The 21,478-nt window shown below is 47.3% G+C and overlaps 1 protein-coding gene across 1 annotated transcript in view; it reads right to left on the reverse strand.

Annotated features, from left to right (window-relative positions):
- Window positions 1-3,106, reverse strand: part of LOC149360960 (focadhesin) — a 156,642-nt gene extending 153,536 nt beyond the window's left edge. Inside the window, exon 1 of the mRNA XM_089572564.1 lies at window positions 2,721-3,106. Within this exon, the coding sequence (XP_089428690.1) occupies window positions 2,721-2,774 (54 nt within the window). The 5' untranslated portion in view covers window positions 2,775-3,106. The remainder of the gene's footprint in view (window positions 1-2,720) is intronic.
- Between the last annotated feature and the right edge of the window lie 18,372 nt (window positions 3,107-21,478).

A 21,478-nucleotide genomic window follows, 5' to 3' on the forward strand; every position in this document is an offset into this window, starting at 1 on the left:
CTTAGATCTCCAACCAATGCTTCATTGTATCATAACGTCTTAGCTTTTCACCTCGTTAGCTTGGTTTTGTTGCCATATTGCTAGCATGTTATGCACGCTCGTGTCTTTGCAAATTTTCGATGTCTAACTTCCCTGGCAAGAATAGAACCGACAGAAAAGTTTTCCATACCGGTACTGCAAATTATTTAGCAACCAGCCTGTTATCAAAACGCTTCGAGGAAATGGCCAATGTGGGTCTTTCACCCACATATACTAGGCATACTACTCTCTGAAGACTTGATGCAAGACGCTTGGCCAGAGAGTTGCAAATCTCTCGAGAAAATGCGAGCGTTTTCATGTTTCATGAGCTACACGGGCCATGACTCATGATTCTGATGCCATCAAATGTGAGTGCACATATTTTCCTCTCCCTTCTCACCACACAGTCACTCATCACGACTCTATTTTTTCTCCTCTTCCCATTCCCCAGCGCAAAGCAGCAGGGCAGATATTCACCCTTCCAGCCAACCTCTTGGCGCTTCCAATCAATAAATTTATCTATCGATTTGGTGACGACCAGCACATCAAGAGTAACATATCGTGGCTAAATTTGGATGAGCCAGGCCTGTGCTGCCAACAGTGTAAGTGAAGCCCAAAATACAGCTCCAAATGCACTACGGCATAAGGCTCAGTGCAGACTGACCCCCCTACACAGGAGAAGACGCTGCGTAGCACTCCACACACCTAACTAAAGTGCATGGAAAGTGCACTACATAATGCACTGCCATCACCTGTGAGTGGCCTGGGTCTCAAAACAACACTCTGCCATGCATGTGCGTGACTTTTCGTACCTGGAAAAGCTAGACCAAGACAATGGTGAATATCATTGTTGTGTACCAAAGCATGACGCTTGCGCAATCTTGCCAAGTGCATGCCATAAGCACTGCACTCGTATCCAATAGTAATTCTTGCACCTGCACTTGACTCACATTGACAAAGCTATTTTGAAAGCACTGAACAAATGAATGGACGCTACAAGTAAACCAGTAATATACGTTGTGGGGCTAGTTGGTTCATACTCAGATTTCTTTTATGCGCACAGAAAGACGACACAATAAGACAAGGATGTGCGCCGGCAGGTTCGCACCTGCCGGCGCACATCAGTGAGTGTGGAAAAGATAATGACAAAAAACTGAAAGCACAAAAACTGTGTGATGCAACGCTCCAAGGCACCAACATCTTGTGCAGGAGCACTGACACGCTTGCGCGAGAATTGGCTGAGGCCTACCATATAAGGAAAAGCGGTAGTTCATGTGTCAGTGCACCATCTGTGACAATATATGATAAAGATTTTGCCTTTTTTTGCATAAGAGGTGAGTCACCTGTGCCCTTCCTATGTGCTTTTCCCGGGTTTTGGCTTGCACGTGGCACTGATGACTATCCATTCTTTTTGGTATAAATGTCATGTACTTTTTCCGGAATAAAACAGTTGAAAGTTTGCACTCCGTCCTGTCTACCTTGTCTTATTGTGTCGTCTTTCTGTGTGCATAAAAGAAATCTGGCTACAAGTAAAGAAGTGAAGATTTCAGATTAATTAGTTCGCTTTCAAGAAAGTCTAACATAGACTACACCTAACTAAACGTTTGGTAAACTGTGCTAGTTACTTGTCCAATTCAACATAATTGCAAACAAACAGCACGCACAATCAGGAGAGATGGCACAAGGGCTCTGTTGATTGTGCTTTTGCTACTGACATGCCTGTGCTATAACCTCCTTTCGAAACTGTTCAACTAAGGTTTATTGCTGGCACGAATCTGAAGTATGAAGCCAACCATGACTTCACAACATTCCTACAAAACGTAGTTCCCTAATTTGTTGAAACAAACCGTCAGTTCAGAACAGCTGGAAGGGTAACTTGTAAATGAGTAAAATGAGCCGTAAATTTATGGTTCCTAGTTTGCAGAAAATTTCCAGCTGTGTACCAGGCACCTCTAAACCTACACGCTTGCAAAAGCATGGTCAGCTGGCGAGAGAAGGGTTTTTTGCAAAGACAATAGCCTGCTTTTGCAACCAAACCAAAAGAACCTAGGCATGGAAACAAGGAAGTGAGCCTGTTGGTACTCATCGTATAAAACGTCAGCTAGAAAATGAGACGGAACACCGAGAAGCAACAGACTGGATGACAGTGTCGCCCAGCGCGTTGCATCGCCCTTTTCCGCAAGATTTTCAATCTGACGATTCATACGATTGTCAGTAACGAGTTAAATGACATTCGGCGCAAAATAAGAAATCGTTTGCAGCCTCAATTTCCGGCAATCCATGGGCCACATGTTAAAAAGGTTCCACACTCCGCTACGAGGAAGACGTCAGCTGATCCAGCCGTTCTCGCAGGCTGGCACAAACTTCGTCACGTAGGCTAAAATAATTTTGTGCGGAAGAGCTCCTGTGGTCGGTACTTATGTTGCACAACAGTCTGACAAACGTGCCCTGAAATAGTAACAGCGAGCGGCTCTCCAGAATTATTTGCCTTCACAAAACCGGACAGCAAGGAGGGTGAAATTTAGTGCACGTCCCAAACTGCCGGCAATTCTCGTTTGCGGAGGCAAATAAATGTTCTGTGTGTCGCTGTAGCTGCGCACGAAACCCAGCGAAACCATCGTGGACACGTAAAGGCTGAAGGTGCCGCTGACTGGGCTCAGCGTGCGGGGTGCAAGCCACGTGAGCAGGCGCCGGGAACTCACTTTGCGCTGCACGCAGGGCACGTCGAAGTTCAGCATCACCCGGATGTCGTCCATCGCGAAGAGCCGGTGGAATTCTCACGGACAACAGGAGAACATGTCCACGTCGAGCACTCGAAGGGCTTCGGCGATCTTCATTCCCAGCGTTGAAAACAAAAGTTCATAGCGAGATCATCTTTCTCTATGGAGAGATCCTCAAGTCAGCGCACTATGACTGACGGACGATAACCGACGTACTGTACCAAGCAAAATTATGCACGCAGCTGAGTGCTATTAAATGCTTGCAAGGCCAAGAAGTCCCTTCACACTACCCACGTTGTACCGCGCTTTGACGTTTGATTCAAGGAGCCACTAAATCGCACCGCGGGTCTCCTGAACCGGCGGTAGGGCTCACCGGCGCAGCGTGCGGCGTCGGAGGCGGTGTTCTGTTGCCATGGTTTCGATCGCAAGAGGCGGTTCTTTCCTTCTGTCACGTGACTTGGAATCCACGCGCGGAATTTGAATAGCGCTGGCGTTCGCTTTAGGTCAACTGCGTAGCCGACTTGCCGTAACTGTTTACACCCACTGCCTATGACTTCAAGTTGCACCCTCCGCCTCCGTTACTCGATGAGAACCACTTCACTGGCCGGTGATACGTGTTATAGCCCAATTTCATCCCACTCGCATTTGGTCCTGGCTTAAAGCCTGCTCCTTCACCTTAGTTTTGTTACTTCTGACATCGAAGTTACTTGTAGTACTCTGTACTTGTCAATAGAGCTTCCAGGCAGGGCCAGCTCAATGTTTCATCATCATCATCATCATCATCAGCCTGACTACGCCCACTGCAGGGCAAAGGCTTCTCCCATGTCTCTCCAATTAACCCTGTCCTTCGCCAGCCGCGGCCACCATATTCCCGCAAATCTCTTAATCTCATCCGCCCACCCAATTTTCTGCCACCCCCTGATAGGCTTGCCTTCTCTTGGAATTCACCCTTAAGGACCAGCGGTTATCTTGCCTTCGCATTACATGCCCTGCCCAAGCCCACTTCTTCCTCTTGATTTCAACTATGATATCATTAAAGCGCGTTTGTTCTCTCACCCGCTCCGCCCGCTTCCGATCTCAATGTTTAATCGAAGACTAACAACAAGCAGTGTTCGCTTTAGTAAGTGTGTTTTCTTGTTCCGTACTGTTTTCTTTTTTTTTTTTTGTCCCGCACTAATGTCCGAAAAAATAGAAGACCCAAGCAATTTGTGCCCCCCTGGTTGTTGTTCATCACTCTTAAAAATAGAACTAGCTCACTAAGAACAACGTTTTGCCTAGTAGCCTCTGGTGCTCTAAAAGACAAGGAGGACAAGACAGTGTTAGTTTTGCAGGCAGATGTAGATTCAGGAGCCCACTCTGGGGGGGGGCACAGCCGATACGTCTGCAACCAAGCGATCACGCTTTGCTCTCACGCGCTTCTCTCATTATTCAGGTATTATTACTTATTTGTTCGTTATTATTCATTATTATTATCATTATTAACTATGCAGACAAATCTGCATCCCGTCAGTATATATATGCATATTTTTTATGCTCCCGACTATTGATCTGAAGTTCATGGATTATAGAGATTTAACGTCCCGAAGCAACTCAGGCTATGAGGGACGCCGTAGTGAAGGGCTCCGGAAATTTCGACCACCTGGTGGTTTCTTTAACTGGTTTGTTCATAAAAGGTTGTGGCTATAAGTACTACACCCGGGTGGCCAAATCCTTTTCTGGTGAGGGAGTGCGTTGTCGGTTCTGGTCACTGAGATCAGGCCGCACCCCAGGCCTGGCTATGCAATTCCAGTGACACGCGGAGTTCTTTCAAACCCGGTAGAGAATTGCGTGGCACCAGGATTCGAAACCGGTCCCCATGCACGCGAGGCGGGCGCTCTACCTCTACGCCAACGCTGCGACAACGCAGCGAGCCATGGAAAGAAAAATGATAGGTGTAACGTTAAGAGACCGCAAGCGGGCGCAGTGGGTGAGGGAAAAAACGCGGGTTAATGACATCCTGGTCGAAATAAATAGGAAGAAGTGGGCTTGGGCAGGGCATGTAATGCGAAGGCAAGATGACCGCCGGTCCTTGAGGGTACCTGAATGGATTCCAAGAGAAGGCAAGCGTGGCAGGGGACGGCAGAAAGTTAGGTGGGCGGATGAGTTTAAGAAGTTTGCGGGGATACGGTGGCCGCAACTGGCATAGGACAGGGTTAACTGGAGAGACATGGGAGAGGCCTTTGCCCTGCAGTGGGCGTAGTCAGACTGATGATGATGATGGTGGTGGTGGTGGAGTCCTTTCACGTGCACTGGCATCGCTCAGCACACGAGCCTCTAGGTAGCACTTCGCCTCCATCGAAATGCTAACGCCGCGGCCGGGATCGAACCCGCATACTTCGGGTCAGCAGCCGAGCGCCATAACCAATAAGCCACCCGAAATTGAGTACACTACCCGAAATCAAGCCTAATTTAGCCGTTCTGTGTTTTTCTTACTGTATGAATAGCATTATTTCTTTGCATGTGAAATATATGTCACGAGCTTTATAACTTTGCGTACAACGAGCATAAAATTTCAGCTCCTCCAGTTTCCTTCATTTTGTTCAGGTAAAGACCACGAAACATGAGACATGAAACATTGTTCTGCGCGCCATGTTTGACAAATTTTAATGAAACAAATAAATTTCAGAATTCTAAAAGAGCAGCTATACACTATGAAAATTTTGAGGCACTTCATCGATCGATTTGTATCCAAGAGTGCGGGGGCGCACTGCTCTTCACGGTCAAATTTTTTTTACTTATCATTTTTTCCAGACTGAAAATAATTGTTATTCTTTAATTACAGCGTCACTTGGTGACATCAGTCCGGCATTCTGGCAGTTGCGGTCGCAAATAAATGATGAACTCCGCATCGCGGCGATAGCAACAAACGTGCTCGGCGGTCGCTCAGTTTATTTATTTATGTATTCAAATACCTCACGGCCTCCGACTGGAGTATTATGTGAGGGGGGTTACATAACTGGGGTGGGAAAAAGAAGCACGTAGAACATGGTTCTTTTAACATCGTTATACAGTAACAAGCAACCAACCAGAAAATAGAACGAAATTGAGAAACTAAATTTAAAAACACACTACAGAACACACTTCACAAAAAACACACTTCAGAACAAAATGCTGCTTATTTTTTCTTTGAAAATAACATAATCTGAGATGTGAACAATGTTGTCAGGAAGACTATTCCAACAAATGATTGCACGGGGCAGGGCTGATGAGTTGTAAGACATGATGTTGGGCTAGTCGGTTCATGGTTAGAGCGAAACAAAACTGCGCGAAGACGACGGGACAAAAGAAAGGCACGAATACACACACACAAAGCGCAGACTTCCAACTGACTTTATTTTGTAAAAGCAGGGTGCTTATGGGCATCTCGAGATAAGGCGCGTGCAGCGCCTACGATAACCTCGAACAACGTAGGACCAGTTGCATGCAGGCGTTTTCAAACATGCCAGCCAAATATCGAGTCACAAAGTGATAAAGCCGCGTGGCACTGCCCTTGAAGTTAAACAAGCAAACAATACAAAGCTTCCCGCCTATAGTCATGGAGAAATGGCATAGATCTGCTGCGTGAATTTACCTAAAGTACTCTGCAAAAAAATGCACTGTATCCGTCCAACACCTTTAGCCAAGGTTTTTTCTAAGTTCAGGAACACTCATCGGGCCTACCAGCGGGTGTTCCAAAGCACCGTCATATATTTCACTTACGCGGAGAGAGTACTCAAGTGTTTTATGGTTTATGGGGGCGCAACGTCCAAAAGCGACTCAGGCTATAAGGGGCTCCGGAAATTTCGACCACCTGGGCGTACTGGATGTCGCACAGTACGCAGGCCTCTAGCATTTTGCCTCCATCGAAATGCAACCGGCGCGGCCGGGATCGAACCCCCGTCTTTCGGGTCAGCAGCCGAGCGCCACAACCACTGAGCCATGCGCTGCGGTTCTCTTCTTTGATATATCCCGTGTTCACTGTTCACTGAGCGTTCCGTGTTCCCCGTGCAATCGACGGTCAGTCACAAAATGTTCTCCCAGCGGTGCAATGATGAATTTGCAAAAGCATACCGTCGTAAAAGCTGCCTGGAAGAATCTCTTTCACAACCAGTGCCCTCAAATTTGGATACTAAATTACAAAATTTTCCCGGCTTCACATAAAAGACTATTGGTACAGCTAAGGAGGAGTACAATGCGAATTTGAACGCTTGTCTATCGAGCCAAAATCATAGGAAAGCTTTGCACCAGTTCATGGAACGCAACCGCAGTTATCAGGCCCCTAATGTAAAAGTCAAATGTTACCGCCCAGAAAGCAAAAAATAAACTTTGTCAGGTTACGCAAGACCTTGCTCTTCGTTTTCAAGCGCGGATGGCGGTCCCGTTCGTTCTACCCATAGATGCACGCCACACAGAGTCTTCATCTGGGCTTTGTCGGAATTGCTTTCTGTAGTTTCTGGCCTCAAGCCTGCAGCGCGTGGACGCGATGGCGTTATAGTCGGTATGCTGAAAACTCTTGTGGCTGTGTTGCGTATTGTTAACTTTTACCTCGAGACAGCTTGGCTCCCTACCGACCGGAACGTTGCAGAACTCGCTACTGCTAAAAAAATATCAATAATATTCAGCTCATTTCTTTCACGTTAAATTTAGTCAAACTTTTTGAGCGAATTTTTCACAGCCACCTCACAAATCATGTCATGGCAAAACAAGCCTTCAGTGACGCTCGTATTGGGTTTCGCGGAGGGTGCTCGATCTCGACAGGTCATTTAGGTTTGGAGAGCAAAATTAGGGTTTCAGTGGAGAAGAAAGACATCACGGCTTTAGTCACTTTGGTTATCGCTAAAGCCTATGAAAGCATAGGACATTCAGTACTCTTCAACATGCCTGACGAAATTAGGTTGCCTTTTTACATTTTTCTGTGGTTACTAGAACTCCTAAGAGATAGACATTTATCCTATACAGACGGACCCTTTACTTCCAAATCTAATTCCCAGACTAAAGGTGAGCCTCAGCGATCGGTTTTGTCTCCTTTCCTGTTTAACATACTCATGCGAGATATTCCTTTCCAGAGCGATATCAAGGTGCATGTGTATGCGGATGACATTGCAAGCCTGAAAGTTTGGCTGTGTCAGTTACATTTAGTTCTCAGCGTTGTGGGATCTTGCCTCGCTGAGTTCCCCTTTGGGTTTGTTCCCCCTCGGTGTCCCTAGTTATTTAATTAACGAACAAGGAAAAGCGCCGGCGTCGCAGCGCCACGGACGGCATAACTGCTGCTGAGCGCGCGCGGGAGACAACTCTCTTTTCGGCTAGGGAACTCGACGTGCGCGGACTGTTCGCCAAATCGAGGCCTAATGAGAACAATTTCCCGCCTGCTCGTCCCGTCTGGCCTCGGAGTTTCACCCTTGCCCTGGCGTGGGCGAACTTTCACTCGTAACCGTGCTGGTGAGTCGGACGTCCTCAATTCCTCAGCGTATTTTGTTGCTATCTGGCGTTATTGTTGTTGCAGGAATAAATGCCTTGTTTGTGTCAGCCAGTGTGTCGTTCCTTTCTTCCCGCAGAGCAAGGCCCGCCGTGGTCGGCGTGCGCTCGGTAGCGTACGCGATCACGGGGTGCGGTCCGGCGGTTTTGAACTGTGTCAGCCGCGGTTAAGCGCGGAGAACGTATTATAACCCCTATTTCAAACTCCACATCTGGCAGCCCAGAGTGAGGCTTTCTCTTGGAACATTGTACGACTGTCTGTTCGGTTCGAAGAACGTTGTTTGTCCGGGTCAACTGCTAGGCCTAGCTTAATTTTGATCGCTAGGACCTGTGGCATGCTTTCTTGAGTGCGAGGTGGATTCCGCAGCTGCATTTTTGAACTTTTCGACATGCTCGACACATTTTTACTTCAAATTTTTCCTGGAGTTTCTTCAGCACGAGAGCCAGTTGGTCCGCATCGAGGAAGCGCGAGGCCTAGCGCCCGCGGAGTTGCCAAGCCGGAAGCGAGTGAGTACGGAAGCCGCGTGGGTAGCCCGAGCTAGTTTTCTGTATATATTTTCTCACTGTCTCTTTTTCGACTCTGGGAGTCGCGGCCCCGGGAGCCGGGTGGCCTGGAGCCACGGGTGCCGCTACGAGCTCGCTGGTATTGCAGCTCGGCACCGGGCGCTCCGACACCGTCCGATACGGTGGGCGCCGGCCGCTCAGAAGCTGCTTCGTGCAGTGAGCGGGGTAGAACCACCCAACAAAGATGATGTCTCCTCGCGGCTGCGCGCACGTTACCCTTTGCGGGTCTGCGCTTTGTTTGCGGCCGTTGTCCGAGTGGTAGTTATGCCTAAGGCTTTTCGGAGCAGCCTGCCCCATGTCAAAAGAGACACGACCACCGGACCGTGGTGTTCAAAAGAGGCCGCAAATTGCTGCCCCCTCCCTGTTTTGTAACCTCGCACGAACTGAACAGTCTCGTTCAAATCCAGAAAAAAGGGCTTTGTTCAGTGGAACTTTGCGACTTTGCGTTGCACAGCCGTCCGACACGTTTTGCTAGTGAGTTAAACACTGCGCCACGAGGCCCCTGAGGACGCCGATTCCCGTCCCATGACCCGCGCTAAAGGCAAGCGGGGTGTGTTTCGGAAATCTTGCAGATCCAGTGGAGCCACTAAGACTTGCTGTCCTGTGCACATCATTTCGCTGCCGCCTGTACCTGTTGTGCGCATCCATCCGAGGCAGCCGTGACGAGACCAGCCAGCGGTCACCTCCGGCTGCTTTTACCCTGGCGACGACAGCAGAATCCTGTCCTTCAGTTTTCAATCGGCCTTGTCTACGTGGGCCTGCGGACACTGAGTCCACTGGCCATGGCAGTCGTCCCAGAGGCCGCTTTCAGGACACCGCAGAAGTCTGCGTGGATGATGTCGGCGTGACCTCCGCTGCAAGACCTGCCTTAAGTGCATACAGGAGACTCCTCCATAGCATGTACTTTCAGGCGTGGGTCTCTTCAAGATTGGGGGGATGTGGGGAGGGCCCCGCGTCTTCCATTTGGTTTCCTTCCCCGCGATGGGTCCTCCCTACTTTTTAGTTACTTGAACTAACAAGGTAGGGCGCCGGCGTCGCAGCGACACGAGCGCCACAAACGGCGTGATTGCTGCGCGCGAGCAGGGGAGACAAGCTCTCCCTTCGGCTCGGGATTTCGGCACGTGCTGGCGTTCAGGAGCGGCGCTCCGCTCGCCGCCAGAACTTATTAACATTCCATGCCAGCGCTGCAATGCCTCGTGATGGGAACATTATCCCGCCAACTCACCCCGTCCGGCCTCGCCCCCCCCTCCCCCCTCCACCCCCCTTGCCCTAGCGTGGACGAACGTTCGCTCGTATAGCCGTGCTGGTGAGTCGGTCGTCCTCGATTCCTCAGCGTATTTTGTTGCAAGCTGGCGTTGTTGTTGTAGCAATAAATGCCTTGTTTGTGTCAGTCAGAGTGTCGTTTCTTTGTTGCCTCAGAACAGAGCAAGGGCCACCGTGGTCGCCGTGCGCTAGGTGGCGCGCGCGATCATAGAGTTGACAGTTGACAGCCGTGCTGTGCGGACGTAGGTTTAAGTGCTCTTCGGATCATGCGTGGAGACCGGGACCACACCGACTGCGAGAGCGACTGCGTAAAATAGATGAGTACTTTCCTTTAATAGTTTTAAAAGTGTGTTTAGTTTTTTTTAGGCTGTTAGGGGAAGTGCATGTTAAGGAATAGAATTTAGGTCAGTGACCTATATTCGGCCGGAAGGTTTTTTTTTTCAGTGTTTTTTCTTGTGCGTTGTCCTTTAGAGAGATACCTATTTTTTCTAAGTGGTAGATCGGCATTTGCGGTAGGCAGGATTTTATTTTATTTGTACACGTGTTTTCAAGTGTGTTTGTCTTGAGCCTGTAGTTACCTTAGCAATGGAGTGTTGCTGAGATGGTTAAGCTACTGAAGGTTAGTTGTACGGAGTGTGAGGTGTCGGTGAATTTAAAAGAAACGCGGTTCGATTCGGTGGAGGAGGCCGAAGGCGCAGATTTTATGTGCAACTTCTGCGTATTAGGTGCACGCCTGAATAGGGCTGAACAGGCGAACAGCGAACTAGTGCTAAGGATGGATGCTCTAGAAACAGAGTTACAGATAGAGAGGGCAGAGAAGCGCAAGCTTCAAGAACAGCTTTGTCAGTTGGAGTTAAAAACGGCTGACACCGCCATTGGAAGCCACAATGGCGGGCATTCCAGCGCCAGCTACGTACGTGGATGGGGCTTGCACTGGCATGGACAGCGAGAAGCCAGTAGGTCAGACATGTTCAGGCAGGAACAGCTACGCACAGGTGACAGCTGGGAAGTCGAGAGGCGATACCGAGAAGGGGACCGAGCTAATTCCAGGAAATGAGGTCACAGTCGCTGGTAAAAGGCAGCAAGATCCGGAAGTTAGGAGCGAGGGGCAGAGTAGGCTAGTGCTTATCGCTGGTGACTCAAACATGGGGCGCTGCAAAAGAGCTATTCTGGACCGGGTGAAGGGTGATAGGCGGGTAGCAGTCGGGGTGTTTCCAGGAAAGACAATGGACGATGTTCTGAGAGCGACGAAAAGTGAACTTTCCGAGAAGGCTGCAAGGCGTAACTTGGTAGTAGTAGCATCGGGGCTAAATGATGTCCTGAATGGTAACGCCGCACAAGTAGGGAAAAGATTAGCTGAGGGAGTTGACGGTATAAGGGCGATAGCACAGCAAGCGCAGATCGTGGTGTGTACAGTGCCGGAGGTACAAGGAAGGAATGTAGAGGTTGCTAAAGACGTTGTGAATCTTAATCGAGAGATAAGGCAGTTAGGCCTCGAGAAAGGCTTTGAGGTGGTAGACATAAACAAGGAAGTGCACAGAGCAGGTTCGGGCAGAGACTTTGGACGAGATGGCATCCATTTCAGTGGAAGGGTAGGAGAAGAGATAGGCTGGCGCCTGGGAGGCCGAGCGGTAGCTTTTTTAGGGGGTCCACGGTGGCTCAGGGCGTGGGGGTCGGTAGAAGCGATGTAGTAAATGTAACAATGGCGGCTGAGCCCAACAAAATGGCCACTAGGAGGCCCAGAAAGAAAACTACGAAAAAGAAATTTAACGCCAGGATCAGTTACATAAACATGCAAGGGGGTAGAAAGAGAGCGAAATGGCTAGAAATAGAACAGCAGTTAAAGGACGAAGCAGTAGGTGTGTACGCTCTATGCGAGACACATCTGGGGGATCTAGAAGGTCCACCTTTAATCGATGGCTATGTCTGGGAAGGGTGCAACAGAACAACAACGGAGAAGAAGGGAGGAGGAGTAGGTATGCTGATACATCAAGGAACAAATTGGCAAAGAATAAAATCAACTTGCAAAGAACATGTCTGGTATCAGCTACAATTGCTGGCAAAAAAACATGGCTAGGGGTAGTTTATTTAGGGACCGGGGACAAATGCAGGCAAGAAAACAAGGATCTAGTTAAGTGCCTCAATGACGATATAAAGCAGATTGGAGACGGTGTCGATATTATTTTGCTTGGAGACATGAATGGCCACATCGAGGATCTATATGGATACACAGATTGTAACGAGAAGTTAATGCTAGACTTGTGTGAGCGGCACAACCTAGTTATTGTCAACAGAGAAACTAAATGTGAGGGACAAATCACGTGGGAATCCCGTAACAGACAAACAACCATTGACTACTCTCTAATGTCGCAGGGCATCTATAGCAAGCTCGCAATAATGGAAATAGACGAAGAGGGGAAGTACAGCCTAGGAAGTGATCATAAACGTATTAGTCTACAGTTGGGAGCCCTAGTCAGAAGAGAAATGCAGCGAAGTCAAAAAGACAACGCAAAATTAAACGATGAACAAATAGCGCTAATATCAGCCGAAATAGAAGAAGTAATCGAGAAACGCCCCATGAAAAAGTGGGATTATAATCAGTTAGAACTGCTCATTGCTACAAAAATGAAACAAGTGAAAGCAGTAAACCGCTGGAGAGGAAAGAGGAAGCCACGAAACTGGTGGAAAATGGAAATTAAGGAGGCCATCGAACAACGACGGGTGGCTTCAAGGGAACACAGAGAAGCAAAGAAGGCGCAGTTATCTGAAGAGGAATTAGGCGAAAAATGGGAATCTTATCGGCAAAAGAAAAAGCAAGTTCAGGTCCTAGTCCAGGCTAAAATGAAACAGTCCTCTGATAAATGGCTGGCTGAAGTTCGCGAGGCAAATAAAGGGGTGCCAAGAAAATTCAGATTTGTTTTTCCCAACCATATAAACTGGTTGGGAAAAACAAATCAAAGAACGCAGGAACAGATTATAGATGCTGAGGGAAAAGGTTTAGAGGGAGACGATGCTGTGAACTCCATTACGTCATTTATAGCTGCGTCTTTTAGCAACGACAATGGGGTAATCTCCCCAAGTGAGGCGGCAACACAGGACAGCACAATAGAGAACAGCTTAGAACTGACTAGTCTTAACTGGGAAAAGGCGGAAGCGAATATTCCTAAAACCACATCAGCAGGGATAGACGAAATTCCAATTAAGCTGATTAATGAACTTGACCCAAGAAGCAAGGAAGCGCTGATAAAAGCATCGGAGACAGTCATAACAGATCAGCAAATTCCGCACAGCTGGAGACAGAGCAAAATGAATTTGAGTTATAAAGGGAAAGGAGATAAGATGAACATCAAATCCTACCGTCCGATTACGATAACGTCTGTTATGTACAGGCTGGCAATGCAGGCGGTGAAATTAAAAATGCAGGCATGGGTAGAAGGTAATCGGGTACTCGGAGAGCTCCAGAATGGGTTCGGAAGGGGTAGGCGTTTAGATGATCGATAGCCTGTTCGTGCTTACCCAATGCATAGAAATTGCTAAGGCGGAAAACAGACCTCTGTTTTTAGCCTTTCTGGACATAAGCGGTGCATACGATAACGTGAACAGGGAACTCCTGTGGAGCATATTGAAAGATTTAGGAATCGGTAATGAGGTAATTGATTTTCTACAGGAAATCTACCGAGATAAGGAAGTTGAAATTACATGGAAAGGGAAAAAAAGTACCACAACTGTGGGGGTGCACAAAGGATTAAGGCAAGGTTGTCCTCCATCACCGCTGCTGTTCATGCTTTACGTGATAAATATGGAAAGAAGGCTAGAAGAAAGTAATCTAGGTTATATATGGTCTGTTCTGAAAGTAGTAGGGCTCATTTTTTAAAACAAAATTTATGCAAGAGAATAGTACAAACGATTACAATTTTTCAAGGTAGCAGCACCCTTCCGCACCTACACGCTGCTGCCAATGAGTTTCACAGTTTTCGTAGGCCTCCAGGAACGCCTGGACCGGAATGCTGTTTAGCTCCCTCGTCAAGGCCTGTTGAACCACCTCTACCGATCCGTGATGTTTCCCCTTGAGCGTCGATTTTATTCTCGGGAATAGAAAAAAGTCTGGCGGGGCCAAGTCAAGACTGTAGGGGGGCTGAGGCAGCGTTGCCGCCTTGTGCTGGGCAAAAAATCGGGGTCCTCATTCACATGACGAAGAAGATCCTACCGGTTGGCCTTTTCCTCCTCTGACAACACTCACGGCACCAACTTCGCGCACGCCCGCTTTCCTCATGAATAAGTTTTCTGTCACGATCTCGAAAACTTGGGTTTGAGGAATGCTCAAGTCATCAGCAATCATTCTGATACTCATTCTACGATCACTGTTAAGTAACTGTTTCACTCGCTACACATTTTCGTTGGTCTTGCTGGTCGAAGGGCGTCTGGAGCGGTCGTCTTCCTCCACTCTTTCCTTACTTTCTTGGAACAGCTTGTGCCACTAAAAAAAACACCTGATCTACCCATGGAAGCGTCACCGTAGGCCTCCTTAATCATGTTGTGAGTTTCTTTGCCCGTTTTAGCAAGATTAACTCAAAATTTGATCGCGTATCGCTGATCCAGTAAACGCTCGATGATTCTGCGTGACAAGACGTTTCGACAGGGGTTCACAGTACAAGCAACCTCCTCTCTTCAACGGCCGAGAGCCGACTGCCGATTTTCCCCAGCATTCTCAATATCCCCCTTCAACGATCCTGCACGCGCAGACCGCCTCTCGTCCGCCCAGGAAAAAACCAGTCCTACTACTTTCAGAACAGACCCTGTAATCTGTCGTACAGATTAGGCGGAAATGTAGTTGAGCAGCGACTCCCGGGTTTAATGTATGCGGACGATATTGTACTGTTAGCAGATAGCCAGGAAGATTTACAAACTTTGGTTAATTGCTGTGGAGACGAAGGAGACGCTCTAGGATTCAGTTTTAGCGCAACTAAATCAGGTCTGATGACTTTTAACGATACAACTGACCAGTTGCTTACAATACAAGGCCACGAAATACCCAAAGTGGCCGAATACAATTACCTCGGGATATGGCTAAACGAAGGGCAGATATACACGGAAAAGCACGAACAGGCTCTTAGGGCAAAAGGACGAAGAGACGCCGGGATAAGGAAACATAGGGCACTATGGGGGTACAACAAATATGAAGTACTAAGAGGTATTTCGAAAGGAATAATGGTGCCGGGAATTACTTTCGGCAATGCGGTTCTGTGCTTAAGGGCAGAAGTTCAGTCGAGATTAGATGTAAATCAGAGAGCTGTTGGAAGATTAGCACTAGGTGCCCACGGCAAAACCACAAACGAGGCGGTACAAGGGGATATGGGCTGGGCATCGTTCGAAACACGGGAAGCTAAGAGTAAAATATTATATGAAGAACGCCTGAGGAAATTGGACGATAACAGGTGGGCAGCTAAGGTATTTAAATATTTATACAGAAAGAGCGTTGACTCACAGTGCCGGAAAAGAACTAGAAAACTAACCAGTAAGTATGCAGGTCATGAGGACGGAGAAAGAAAGAGCATTAAACGACAGGTTAAAAACGCGGAAGTTAAAAATTGGATGAATTCAATGGAAAAGAAACATAGTGTAGAACTAGATCGATGCTGGAAAAGGCAGATCAGGAAAGAATTTTCCTATGATAACTCAAAAGGCAGTGCCCTACTTTTTGAAGCTAGGTCAGGGTGTCTTAGAACGCGCAGCTACAAAAAGAAATTTAACGAGGAAGATGACACATGTGGAGTGTGTGGTAGATCTGTGGAAACAATTGAACACCTCATAATCAAATGTGATGGTATCAATCCGGATGTCGATGCAGGCGCAGTCACTCTTCCTGAGGCCCTAGGGTTTAAAGATAACAATAATCATGTAAATAAATCTGCAGTGGAAGTTAGCAAAAAGCGATTGGAGGATTGGTGGCTGAAAAGCAGAGATGTGGCATAAGGTTAGAATTGTAGGAAACTGTAGGTAAAGATGATGCCGATTCTTAATGAGAATTGCCAACACAGTAAACCAAAAAAATAAAGATAGAAAAGCTGAGCATGGTGGCAATTGCCACCACCCCGTTTCAAAGGGGGCGCTCCTATCGATCCATCCATCCATGGGGTCCGGCAGTTTTGAACTGTGTCAGCATTGGTTAAGCGGGGCGAACGATTTATCTCCCCTATAAAGCACCACTAAGCACTTTCTGAATTTCATCTGTCACAACCTCCATTTTAGGGCCAGGATTGTTTTCTACATGGCAAGCAACAATAGACGTTTCAAGTGCACTAAAAAGTTATTGAATAGTGGAGACGAGTAGACGTGCGAAAGCAGGGGAGTGGTTGGCTATAAAATTGTTTTATAAGTAGAGTACAGGCCACCGAGCGTTCATGCCACTTACAAGACTACAAAAGATAGCGGGTAATTTTCAATATATTTTTAAAAATTTCCGCTTTCGCACTTCGCAGCGACCAGCGGTGCCGGGCTTTCGCTCGAAACCTGGCACGCGGCGTCGTGACTTGCAGGTGACGTCAGCAGCGGAGGGCTAACATTTGTTCGCCGCGGCAGCTCTTTCTGACGTCACACAGCTACTATAAGGCCTCGGCCACTCCCGTTAGCAGTCTGCTCGTCTGCTGTCCCTGGTGTTTTCGCCACCACGTGACAATATGGGTCCGTCGCGGTGGCTCAGTGGTTATAGTGCTCGGCTGCTGACCCAAAAGACGCGGGTTCGATCACTGCCGTGGCAGTCACATTTCGATGGAGGCGAAATGCTAGAGGTCTGTGTACTGTGCGATGTCAGTGCACGTCAAAGAACCCCAGGTGGTCGAAATTTCCGGAGCCCTTCACTGCGGCGTCCCTTATAGCCCGAGTCGCCTTGAGACGTTAAACCCTCATAAAATCAGTTAATGTAGTGGAAGCTACTTCCTTTATACCTCACTTTTCCGGACACTCCATAGAGTCATGCTCAGGATTACTTGCAGCCAGGTTTCCCGCAGGCCCTAGAAATCGTGAATTCCCGTTATTTTCTAAAAAAAAATATTTTACAGGCCCTTGAAGCTCCTTAAACATAGATGCAGGCCTTAAATTCCTTGAAAAATTTTGATCAGCCTCATATACCTCTTAAAAGCAAATTTGCACACAATGACAATGAGTTGACAAACGAGTCTGCGAGAAAATACATTTTCTGCCCAAAGAGTTTGACAGGCTCAGTCTTTGAAAACGTTGATTCAGTACAGAACAGTTGGCAGATCAATGCAAAATGGCTTCGGATCTCTATTTTATCTTGTAATAAAAACAGCGCAAGGACACAGGACGAGAACGGAGAGTAGACACACACAGCGCTGAACTTGCAACTAAGTTTATTGGAAAAACATGCTGCTTTTCAAGGCAGGGCGTCAAGAAAGCGCGCGCATGCGCGTTGTCAAAAATACACTTATCGGGTAATAAAATGTCTCCTAAAGGCACGTGTGATTATCGGTGCTAACCACTGTTAAGCAACTTCATTTCCTTAGAGGACAATGCTACTGAAGGCTGGCTGACACATCTGTTTCCTTTCCTCAAGATATGAAATGCCTCTGCTACTTCCCTCGTGCTACGATCGTTATGTATGAACAAGATTTCGGTGTCAACGAAAAACGGGGTGCACTTACACTCGAGACAATGCTTGGCCAAGTTTGTTGAACTCTTCCCCAAAGAATTTTGGTGCTCCAAAAGCCGTACATTAATGCAGCGACCTGTCTGGCCAATATAAGTACGGCCACAGGACAGAGGAATCTGGTAGACCACAGCAACCTTACACGAGACGAACCTGTTTGCATGATTAATTTTACACCGTTTTCTTTCCCATTCCATCCCTCTTCCTTTGAACAGCTGCCCCCACTTTGCCTACCTTATTAGGTGCCGAGAACACAACGTTGACACCATACTTGGCCCCCACTTTCTTGAATCTGTGCGAAAGGGAATGTACGTACGGCATTACAGCTATATTCTTTGTTCTATCGTCCACACTGGCGCGCTGCTCAGAGTCCCGTTCGGCGGTTTTCAATTTTTTCAGGATCTTTTCCGCACACGACACAAGAACTGAGTCTGGGAAACCGGCCTGCTTACAGCGGTGTACCTGGGCGCAGAGGCTAGTCATCATTTTGTGAGAACAGGATTTCTTTAACGCCATACTCATGCACCCTGTTACTATCCCGTTTTTTACTAGTAACGTTTTTTACTGGCCAGACAGGTCGCTGCATTAATGTACGGCTTTTGGAGCACCAAAATTCTTTGGGGAAGAGTTCAACAAACTTGGCCAAGCATTGTCTCGAGTGTAAGTGCACCCCGTTTTTCGTTGACACCGAAATCTTGTTCATACGTAACGATCGTAGCACGAGGGAAGTAGCAGAGGCATTTCATATCTTGAGGAAAGGAAACAGATGTGTCAGCCAGCCTTCAGTAGCATTGTCCTCTAAGGAAATGAAGTTGCTTAACTGTGGTTAGCACCGATAATCACACGTGCCTTTAGGAGACATTTTATTACCTGATAAGTGTATTTTTGACAAAGCGCATGCGCGCGCTTTCTTGACGCCCTGCCTTGAAAAGCAGCATGTTTTTCCAATACACTTAGTTGCAAGTTCAGCGCTGTGTGTGTCTACTCTCCGTTCTCGTCCTGTGTCCTTGCGCTGTTTTTATTACAAGATGCTTAACCAACTCGCCCAAACTGCCATTTTACTACAGCTCTATTTTATCTTGCACTTCACATGCAGCGCGTATTATAATGCCATGTCTTGTGAAAGGCGCGGGATTCAGCCTGCTTGCTTGAAGTGGCATAACCGTCCTTGTTTGCGTTGACCCCGCCGCGGTTGCTCAGTGGTTACGGCACTCGGCTGTTGACCCGAAAGACGCGGGTTCGATCCTGGCCGCGGCGGCCTAATTTCTATGAAGGCGAAATTCTAGAGGCCCTTGTAATGTGCGATGTCAGTGCACGTTAAAGAACCCCAGGTGGTCGGAATTTCCGGAGCCTTTCACTACGGCGTCCTTCATTGCCTTAGTTGCTTTGGGACGTTAAACCCCAATAAACCAAACAAAACCAAACCTCGTTTGTGTTGACTGGTCGGAGACAAGAAAGGCAGAAATAGTGTCCCTAAAAAAAGGAAATTGCAGGAAAGTGATTGATTTATTCGGGTTTAGTTCCAAAGCAAATCAGGCTATCAGGGACGCCGTAGTGGAGGGCTCCGGAAATTTCGACCACCTGGGGTTCTTTAACGTGCACTGACATCGCACAGTACACGGGCCTCTAGAATTTTGCCTCCATCGAAACTGGACCGCCGCGGCAGGAATCGAACCCGCTTCTTTCGGGTCAGCAGCCGAGCGCCATAACCACTGAGCCACCGCGTCGGCATATCGGAGGGAAGCTCTCGGAATTTCTAGTCAAGACGATTTACAGTCCATGTGCTCTGGTCAAACATTTATATTTTTTTTCAGCGAAAGCTGTTTTAGCTTTGGTTTAACCATTAAACCTTGCAATCTACCGAGTAATCTTCCGCGTCAGTTGTAAGACTTCGTATTATTTTGTGAATCAACTTAATTAACAATGGCCACCGCCATGGCAGGTGGCAAAGTGGAGAGAGGGGACCCTCCTCTCCGGGTTGCCAAGTCGCTTGGCAGGTTGCAGCGAAAGCGAAATAATGCACAATTGGAAGGTGGCTACCGGGAGCAAAACCTAGAAAGTGGCTACTGGTGAAGAAGGTTGTGATGAGGGCAGATGACTGCACAGTCTGATGGCTGTTCCACAGCATAAGGCTATAGCAGCTTTCGCTGATTGAGGTGCTAAGCAGTAAGACTAGCTGTACTAATTTTTTTGCCCTCCTTAAACGCTACATTGTTGTGTCCCTGAGATCTTGGATTTATCCTCGAATTAGGTCCATATTCCGGACAAGACCTACCTGCAACACGCAAGATGTCATTGCAGCTTCATGAAAAAGCAGTGAGAGCCTGATGGTGGTACAAATTCGGGGAAGAAGTAGAAAATTTTACTTTTGGTATTATTCATCTGACCCGAAAGAAGCGGGTTTGATCCCGGCCGCGGCGGTTGAATTTCTTTGGAGGAGAAATTCTAGAGGCCCGTGTACTGTGCGATGTCAGTGCACGTTAAAGAACCCCAGGTGGTCGAAATCTCCGGAGCCCTCCACTACGGCGTCTCTCATAGCCTTAGTCGCTTTGGGACGTTAAACCCCATAAACCAACCAACCAACGTATTATTCATCAATGCAATGGTTGCCCAAGTAAGCACCTAGTGCTTCTGAGTGCGCAGGCATCTCAGTAGTCGAAGTAATGCAGGATGAACAAACAGTAAGATAATGCAGATAATGACGCCTCCAAGAGGAGTCAGTTAATTAGGTAATGCATGGTTTGTTAGACAGTTCCCACTGCCAATCATGCACCGGTGCATATATGCATTCAAAATCACCTTTCTGAAAGCGAGAGAAGCCAACAGCCACAGAAGCCAAGGGACACAGGGTTTTTTTTTCCATTTTATTTATTTTGTGCTGTTGTTCGATTTGATTAATACTGAATATGTTATCGCTTAAAGCTATAATTGATTAGAAAAGCAGAAGAAAAAACAACCACATGCCGCCGGTGGGATCCGAACCTTATTTATGCTGCTCATATCACTGACATTCAGAGAGTTGCTCTGCTGAAATAAATGAGGTAGTATTTTTCTAGTGCAGTGCCTGAATTGGGTTCTTATCAAATTGACAGGGACAGACCTAGGTGAGCAAGCCATCAGTTTATTCTCTGAATGTACTATCATTTGAAACTCCAACACGAGATCTTATACTGACTTTTTTCTTTCAAGATGTCGTCAGTAAATGAGCTGCTGCATAATCAGTTATTTATCATTTCTCCCTTCGACTGCTGCGCTGGTTGCATATAAAAGAGTTAAGGCCAAGTTAGGTGCCCTCTACGCCTTTCATGATGTGCACTAACCAGTTTTACGGCATATACACTCTACCCTAGCATAGTCCCGAAGCATGACACCAGCACCTGGCCAAACCGAAGTGATTAAAACATGCACGTCGTAATTTAGGGTAGAGGAAAAACTGACTTCTAGAAGAAGAGATTTATATATAGAGTATGTAAAGGATGCCACGCAGTACCAGCACATGAAGCAAAACTTTACATATGACATTTTATTGACTAATTAGTTCCCATGCATATAAAATAGTTACTGTTTTCAAGACGTGGTGGAATGTCAAAAGTTTGGTTTGTTTTGGTTTATGGGGTTTCACGTCCCAAAACGACTCAGGCTATGAGAGACGCCGTAGTGGAGGGCTCCGGGAATTTCGACCACTTGGGGTTCTTTAACGTGCACTGACATCGCACAGTACATGGGCCTCTAGAGTTTCTCCTCCAAAGAAATT

The sequence above is a fragment of the Amblyomma mixtum genome, chromosome 2 (assembly GCF_055824585.1).
Source record: "Amblyomma mixtum isolate Tamu chromosome 2, ASM5582458v1, whole genome shotgun sequence".
NCBI classification, from domain to species: domain Eukaryota; kingdom Metazoa; phylum Arthropoda; class Arachnida; order Ixodida; family Ixodidae; genus Amblyomma; species Amblyomma mixtum.